Source organism: Eulemur rufifrons, chromosome 17 (assembly GCF_041146395.1).
Source record: "Eulemur rufifrons isolate Redbay chromosome 17, OSU_ERuf_1, whole genome shotgun sequence".
Classification (NCBI taxonomy): Eukaryota; Metazoa; Chordata; class Mammalia; order Primates; family Lemuridae; genus Eulemur; species Eulemur rufifrons.
The window spans coordinates 2,659,489-2,668,102 of NC_090999.1; the positions used below are offsets into that span (position 1 = coordinate 2,659,489).

At 45.8% G+C, this 8,614-nt stretch overlaps 1 protein-coding gene across 1 annotated transcript; it reads left to right on the forward strand.

The window, feature by feature from the left end:
* Nucleotides 1–1,922: 1,922 nt before the first annotated feature.
* Nucleotides 1,923–4,847, forward strand: LOC138397926 (cAMP-dependent protein kinase type II-alpha regulatory subunit-like). The gene is made up of 2 exons (XM_069492060.1): nt 1,923–2,475; nt 2,560–4,847. Exons 1-2 carry the CDS (start codon nt 2,143–2,145, stop codon nt 3,337–3,339), a joined length of 1,113 nt encoding a protein of 370 aa, XP_069348161.1. The 5' UTR covers nt 1,923–2,142; the 3' UTR covers nt 3,340–4,847.
* Nucleotides 4,848–8,614: the final 3,767 nt, after the last annotated feature.

Sequence of the window (8,614 nt, forward strand, 5' to 3'; positions counted from 1 at the left end):
AACGTCAAATATCAGGGTTAATTATGAGAAATCTGACAAAACCCTAAACCGTGTGAGGAGAGGGGAGGGCGGACACTGTCTTTTCTGACACCCTAATGACTCTGAAGCCTTCGCGCCGCCCCCGGCGGGAGCTCTGTGCGGCCTGGCCTCATTCACCTCTGGGATCTCTGCTGTGGCAAACAGGTGCAGGACACGTTGGTTTCAAACGTAAATGTCTCCGGCATTTCAAACACGTTGTCATTTTTCATTTTTTCCCCTCATCTTAATGTATTGAAAACCACCAATATCTGCTTCTACAGTGGGTTCTATCATCTAGTTTTGTTAAACACTGTGATCGTGGCAAAATAATGAAGGGTGTGTTAGGACACTGATTTTGTTTGTGACCTACATACCAGGGACATTAGCATATGCCGAACGTGTCATGTGCCCGGCTTGCTGTCACCGCGCCTGGGCTTAGGTCTCCCTTAGTATGAGCCACGATGATATCTATGGAGTTAGTCATTCTGCCACTGCTTTTGTTTCCAAAAATAGCCCCTGCATCACACACCCTGGCCAGGAGACTGCTCAGGACTGCTTTGCAACGAAAATGGCTATTTTTGTGTGGGTAAAACTGCCAATCAACAGGCTAGCTGCTAACCAACGCTCTCCAGAAATCAGACGGACTCGGAATTGTTTCAGTACCTTCTCAGGAAAACTGGAACTTATGTCTATTAATCTTAAAGCAGCTTTAAACATAACTGTGAGATGTCAAATAATCCTCCTGGGATATGAGGCCTTAAGTCCAACATATGCCCTTATGACAATGAATTTATTTAGCTTCAGACGTGGATTCTTCCCTTCTGATAATCACACAACTCCAGTGACAAGCTGTGAAATGGCCACTTCCAGAGAGAGAGAGGAGACACTTTCCGGCCATGCTGGAGGTCATTTGTGACAGCTACCGCGCTGGCCACCTGTGCCACCCCTGGGAGAGGGCTGTCTTGAAGCACTGCGTGCGAATGCAATCAGAACACGGGGCATTTGCATGCGCGTGGTCTGTATAGCGAAAGTCCATCCTGCAGCCGTCCTGGGGTGAAGTGTCATACGTCTCTGCAGCCTCACAGATTCTCCAGCTGAAGTTGGTGACAGAGAGTTCACAGCTCAAACTGGTAAAGAGATGCCAGAGATGAAGCTGGGAGAGGGTGACCTGGCCTTCCAGTGCTGCTGGTATCCCGTCAGCCACAGTGACAAGCAGGCCTGCCAGGCTCTGCTGCGATGTGACTGGTCCCCACATCCGAGGGGAGGCAGAGGCCTGCCCACAGCCGTGCCAGCAGGCCTGTCCCATGCCTGCCTTTCTTCGCCTGCTCTTCCATTTCCTTGCAGCATTCCATTGCAAATGCATCTCCCGAACGGGAGCTCACGGTCCCCTCCAGGCCGTGCTGCAGAAAGCAGTGATCATCAGACGTTCTCGGTACCACGGTGACCCACTGACACCAAGGGACATTCCTGACAGTAACTGCATAGCTAAGAACACCCTGTTCTCATGTGCATTTTTTAACATTTTAACACAAATGTATTTTTACTATGGAAAGTACTAAAATCCAAGTTATTTTATGTCTTTCAGTGTCATTTTCTTTCTCAAGTCATCTTAATAAATCCATAGTCATCATTCAAAATCCTGTTTCTTAATGTTGAAATTTCATTTATTTTCCAAGCATTTCAAAGGCATTTTATTTTTTAGGATCAAAAACTATGCTAAAGATTATCCTCCAGTTAGAGTTTCTGAATATCATTTTATGAATGTTTTATTTATTTTTACTATAGCTAATGATAACTTATGGGAATTTCTTTTTGTATCATAGTAACTATTATTAGCTATGGAAAAAATAAAGAGTTGTCGCCTGCCCGTCGGCCTCCGCGGCTGTGGCGGTGGCCCAGTGACAGCGGCGGCAGCGTCAGGCCCGCCGTAGTAGCTTAGGGTTGCGCGGCCTGGAACGCGGACCCGGCCAAAGAGCAGTGCGACGCGAGGAAGGCCGGACCAGGGCCGCGCGTGAGGAGACCTCGCGCCCGCCGAGCGAGAGGCCGGTGAAAGGAGCGCGGAGGTTGTGGCCGCCGGGGGCCTGGACCCGCCTGTCCCCGCCTGTCCCCGCGGCCGCCGCCGGCATGAGCCACATCCAGATCCCGCCGGGGCTCACGGAGCTGCTGCAGGGCTACACGGTGGAGGTGCTGCGGCAGCAGCCGCATGACCTTGTCGACTTCGCGGTAGACTACTTCACCCGTCTGCGCGAGGCCCGCGCCCAAGCTTCAGTCCTGCCCGCCGCCTCTTTGGGCTACCACACGCAAGAGCACGGCCGGGACCATGTCGCCGACCAGGACAGCGACTCGGAGGAGGACGCGGACTTGGAAATTCCAGTTCCTGGCAGATTTAATAGGCGACTATCAGTCTGTGCTGAGACCTACAACCCTGATGAAGAAGAGGAAGATACTGATCCAAGGGTGATTCATCCTAAAACTGATGAACAGAGATGCAGACTTCAGGAATCTTGCAAAGATATTCTTCTTTTCAAAAATCTTGATCAGGAACAGCTTTCTCAAGTCCTCGATGCCATGTTTGAAAGGATAGTCAAAGTTGAGGAGCATGTCATTGACCAAGGAGATGATGGAGACAACTTTTATGTCATAGAACGGGGAACCTATGACATTTTAGTAACAAAAGATAATCAAACCCGCTGTGTTGGTCAGTATGACAACCGTGGCAGTTTTGGAGAACTAGCTCTGATGTACAACACCCCAAGAGCTGCTACCATTGTTGCCACCTCAGAAGGCTCTCTTTGGGGACTGGACCGGGTGACTTTTAGAAGAATCATAGTGAAAAACAATGCAAAAAAGAGGAAGATGTTTGAATCATTTATTGAATCTGTGCCTCTCCTTAAGTCACTAGAGGTATCAGAACGAATGAAGATTGTCGATGTAATAGGAGAGAAGATTTATAAGGATGGAGAGCGCATAATCACTCAGGGTGAAAAGGCTGATAGCTTTTACATCATAGAGTCCGGTGAAGTGAGCATTTTGATTAGAAGCAAGACTAAAACAAACAAGGATGGTGGGAACCAGGAGGTCGAGATTGCCCGCTGCCATAAGGGGCAGTACTTTGGAGAGCTTGCACTGGTCACAAACAAACCCAGAGCTGCTTCAGCTTATGCAGTTGGAGATGTCAAATGCTTAGTTATGGATGTACAAGCATTTGAGAGGCTTCTGGGGCCCTGCATGGACATCATGAAGAGGAACATCTCACACTACGAGGAACAACTGGTGAAGATGTTTGGCTGCAGCATGGATCTAATTGACCCCGGGCAGTAGGTGTGCCACACCCCAGAGCCTGCTCAGTGTGACACCAGAACCTTCCGGTCAGCCACAGAACACAGAAAACAGACACGACAGAACCGTTACTGCTGTTGCCACCGCTGCTGCCATTGCTGTGGTTATGGGCATTTAGAAAACTTGAAAGCACTAAAGGATGGGCAGAGGTTTGACCCACACCTCCACTTTGCTTCTGAAAGCCCATTATTAGATCACTTGTAATGATTACTCCAACCCAGTTTTTACATCTTTGGTTCAGAATGGCATGTCTCTCCAACAATTTAAGTGCCTGATACAAAGTCCAAAGTATAAACATCCTCCTTTCCTCTCTTGCTGCTACTATTGCTTTTGGAAGTTACCACAAGGTCTGCAGAAATCTATATAACTGTGGACACCTCTTCCAGTCTTTCTCAAAGGAGGAAATGTTGTAGCCTTCAATCTCTTCATTTGTCCTTTGAGAAAGTCCACATTTGTTCATGATTGCAGCCTTTGGTTTTACAGTGAAAAATGGAGGCAGTGAGATGGACGTCTGTGGTCCAGTGGCATTGTACTGCCTACTGACAACTGGGCACATTATAGCTGTCTTCACACCCACAGCGATGCTTAGGAAAAGGCCCTGCCCAGGATACTTAGGCAAAGGCCCTACCCAGGACCAGTAAGTCTGCACCCTAGAGCAGACTGAAAGGGCAACGAGACCCATGTTAGAGCAGAAAATTTGGGTTTGGCACATTTTACCTGTAGTAGAGATCCAGGAAAGGTTTTCTGGGTTGGGGGGTTTGTTTTTTAATTTCTTTAGTAGGTTTTGGTTTGTTTAACCTCTGTGCAGTTTGCATGAATGAACTATTACCCATTTAGAAGGAGCCAGGGTCTGGAAGGTTGACATAACTTTATTCAACCCAGATACTTTCTTGAGCAACTCCTGCCATTTGTTTCCAGTTGTCCCTACCTGGTATTGGCAGTATACTGGCAAGAGGTTATACTACAAAGAGAGCCCTTTCCTTCTACTCCAGAATTGTTGCATAGTTTTGCCGTTGAATCCATCAATTTTTAAACTCTAAAGGAGAAGCTGGTTTTTTTGAAATTAGAGAAAATTATTTCTCTATTTAGGGAATTCTACTTGGACATATTCATATGTATGTATGGCATCTGTCAGCCAACTCAGGCATTCATCCTGAAGATCAACAACTCTGTTTTAAAAAATTGGCATCATTTACAATTTCATAGAATTACTGTGAAGGCCTTTCTTGTTAAGATGTTGGGATATTTGGGGTTTCAATTGTTAATCCCAGAAGAAGGTAATTTGGCTTGTATTTAAAACTTTTTTAACCTTTTAATTAGATCGAGTAGAATTCTGATGAATTATCCTAATTAGCTCTATTTCAGAATGAATTTTCTTTTCCTTCAGAATGACTTAGAATCAGATGCTATAAGGGCTACTAGGAGCGGTGTGAATGAAATTTGCGTAGAGATAAATTTGAGTGCCATGGCCAAGTTTATATTAAATGAGGAGGCCCTTTCCAATATGCTTTTTTGTTTCTTTTTATTTGTATAACTCAATAAATCCCTAAGAGATAAAAAAAAAAAAAAGAAAGAAAAAATAAAGAGTTGAAAAGTAGACGGGCCTCTTTTCTGAGGATGCCTGTGTGAAGTATGTACATGTGTCTATGAATCAATGCAGGCAAAACCTTGACTAAAGATGCAGAGGAATTTTTATGGCTTCTTTATTCTTCTAATGTTTTTAATTTAATAACGGGTAGTTCCTTATCCATTGCTTTTGGCATGAGAGAGAGAGAAAGAAGGAGGAAGAAGAGGAGAGGGAGGAAGAAGGAGAATGGAAAGACAATGGGTGGGAAGCAATAGAAAATTGTTAGTTGAATAGCTTTACTTTTCTTTTTGGTCATTCAGAAATGAGTAAAAACTAATCATGGGCCAGGCACGGTGGCTCGTGCCTGTAATCCCAGCACTTTGGGAGACTGAGGCAGGAGGGTTACTTGAGGCCAGGAGTTTGAGACCAACCTGGGAAACAGTGAGACCCCATCTCTACAAAATATAGAAAAACGAGCCAGGTGTGGTGGTGCGCGCCTGTAGTGCCAGCTACTTGGGAGGCTGAGAAAGGAGAATCTTTTGAGCCCAAGAATTTGAGGTTGCTGTGAGCTATGATGAGGCCACTGCACTCTAGCCAGGGTGACAGAGCAAGACCCTGTTTCAAAAAGGAAAAAACAAAACAAAACTAACTAATCATGGCCATATTTTGCTCCCATCAGCATCAAATTGCGTAGAGTGTCAAAGCTACCTGCAGTGAAAACAACCTTGCTCAGATCTCTGCAGGGTCGACTTCTTTTGCTCTGGCTACAAGATAGGTAGGCCTGCAAATGGATTAAGGCCAAGTTTGCTGGAGAACCTATGAATCCAAATAACCCAGATAAATGTCCTGTGGGAATGTAGCCCCTCCCGCGGTGGCAGAGATAGGCGTGTGTTGGTGGAGGACGGGGGACATCAGCTGCACCTGCTCTGCCAGTTCTCCCCGCAAACATCGCCCACCCTTGGCGACTCAGGAGGGAAAGCGCCTTCCACGGGCCGCTGTGGGCGCCACAGGGTGAAGCTGCTGGGGCTGGAGGTCATCACACGGGTAGGAAACCCTCAGATGGAAAGGGCCAAGAGGGACGCTTATAATTTCATCATCTCCTCTTCCTCTCCCTCCTGTTCCTCCTTGTAAAATTGAATTGGAAAAAAAAAGAGAGAAAATTACATGTTAGAATGAAGAATATCTATAAAGATACCTTCATTTCTCTCTGGGGAGGGGGACGTTTGGTTTGGCTCCTGTTTTCCTGTTGTGCCCCGGCCATATGTACCGGCCCCTAAAGATCTAACAGGCCCAGCCCGATGGTGGGTTCCGGGCTGAAGTCACACACCGGGCTGCTGAGCACCCGCAGGTCACCTGGAGAATAAAGGACAGGTAGAGACAGTGAGTCAACCTGCATCATACTAGGGACGTGCTAGAGTTTAGTAAAACAAACAGAACTTTCAACTATGAGCAAATAAGATACACAAATATTTAAATTTTTATTTCCGTAAACTACCATCAAGTATAATTATGAAAGTTAAGTGCTGAACTACAGTTAATATTTAGGTACCAATTTAAATAAAAAGGTACAGGTCATTGGACTGTCACAAATTTTATTTAATAATAATTATGCTCTTAAACCATAACTCTGAGGGAATCTATAGCTAATGAATTTTCATTATGTTTTTTCAATGATTTCGGTTAGTGAGAAGAAGGATGATATCAATGTCTTTTCAGATAATGGATAATCAGTATTTCCTAGATTACAGAACATATTCTAAACTCTATCTTTTTCCTTAGAAAAAGGAAAACGAAGCTTCTACAGATAATTTTTAAAAAATACCTGGGTAGAAATGAGCGAGCCTGGCTTGTCCCATGCAGCCCATCAAGTGGAAAGTCGTGCTGGTGTGCGGTGTGTGCGTCTCTGCACAGCGTGGCAAAGGGAAGGTAGATGTTGAGCAGGAAACAAAAAGAACCGTATGTTTTCTCCCCAGGTGTCATTTGCGAACTGCAGGAGTCTTGCTGAATTTTACGTTGTTCATTCAATACCTAGGAAATATATTTCCCACAGGGTTCATTTAAAAATTAATGTGATAAATTTTATCTTTTTTCTTTTGCCTTTTGTAGCTACAAATGGTCAGTTTTTAGAACAGCAAAGAAGTGTGGCCCCAGAACAGGGGAGAGGCTGCGTCCACTTCAAGTGCCGGCCGCAGCGGACCTCCCCTGGGGAGTCCGTGAAGGAGGCTGCGAGGAGGGCGGGGACCCCCAGCCCCCTCAGGAGGAGCAAGGGAGGTGGGGGGACTGGGCCACAGACACCCAGGCACATGCAGACCCACCAGGGAAAGGGACCTTCTCACACCTGGAGGGGCAAGGCATGCACCCACCTGGCAGCCCCAGAAACAAGCCGGGTCTCCCAGCGTGGGCTCCTGGCAGGGACTGCTGGCACCGCTCACGCTCTGTATTCAGTAAAACGCGGATGGTGAGGCCATGAATCGTGATTCAGCCCTTGAAGAAACTGTGTTTGCAGTTCCCGATTGATTATGCTCAGAGCAGAGTCTCTGTTAATATCCCCTAAGCAAGATGAGGATAATGACACCCTGCAACTTCTTGCCAAATATGTTTTCCATCCCCACTTTCCTGCTTCTCCTTTAATGCTCAGGGACTTTAGTCCCAGCCTATTATATGCAAAATATTAATATTTTGACATTATGTAGATTTTTTTCAAGAATTATAATGGCTTGTCTGTTTTGTGAGACTGTAATCACCACAGTGGTTTGGAGTTAATTTTGTGTTTACAAGGATTCAGTGCTCAATACCAATTTCTTTCGATTGCAAATTGAACATGCTCACAATGCCTGGCAGAGAGTGAGTGCCCAGTTCAAGAGTCTCTGTGCTAATTGGTCTTGGAAAATTTTTTTTTTCTGACATTTATCTTACAAACAAGTTTCCAAGTTAGTTGTTGATTACTCAATTTTGGTTTTGTTATTTTTTTCACAGAGGATTTTGCATGTTGATATGGCTAAGTTGGCCATTAGATTGTGCGCTTTACCCAGAAGAGTCTAGCCTGCTCTGAAAGTGTAAAATAAATAAATTCTTACATGCTTTCTTCTAAAACCTGTGTCATTTTAGTGCATGTTTAACTGTGATCACATGGACCTTTTTTCCCCTTTCCCTTTTTCCTCCTCCTCCTACGCCTCTTTCTCCTTCCCTTTCTTTCCTTCTCCTTCTGCTCTTTCATTTCATGTTGTTGTGAAGGGACAGAGGACATCTGGGGGCAAGGCCACAGGCCTGTGTCTCAGGTGGGCAGAGCCGAGCTTACAGACACGGGACACAGGTTGTTTTCTGTGAATCCATCGGACCCCAGGTACCAGGTTCAGTGGTCTTACTCTTGAACAATGCTAGTTGCATTGAAGATGTAGCTACTTCTTCCTAATACTCTGTAAATGGTTTTATAGATTTCACACTTCTCTGCATTGTTGTTTATGTGTGCACCGTCATGGAAGTCCCACCTGTGCTCTAGGTGTTATAGGAATGAGAAGGTTTGTGCATCAGGGACAAATGACGTCTTAATCTTAGAGGATCCAGGACACACGACACCTAGAGGGCACCCAGCCCTCCTCCATCTCAGAGTCTGAGGGCCACAACCCTTCCTCCTGCTCCCCTCCCACGATGCAGGCCCCCCCGCCCAGCCTGTCCTCCCTAAGGCCTCAC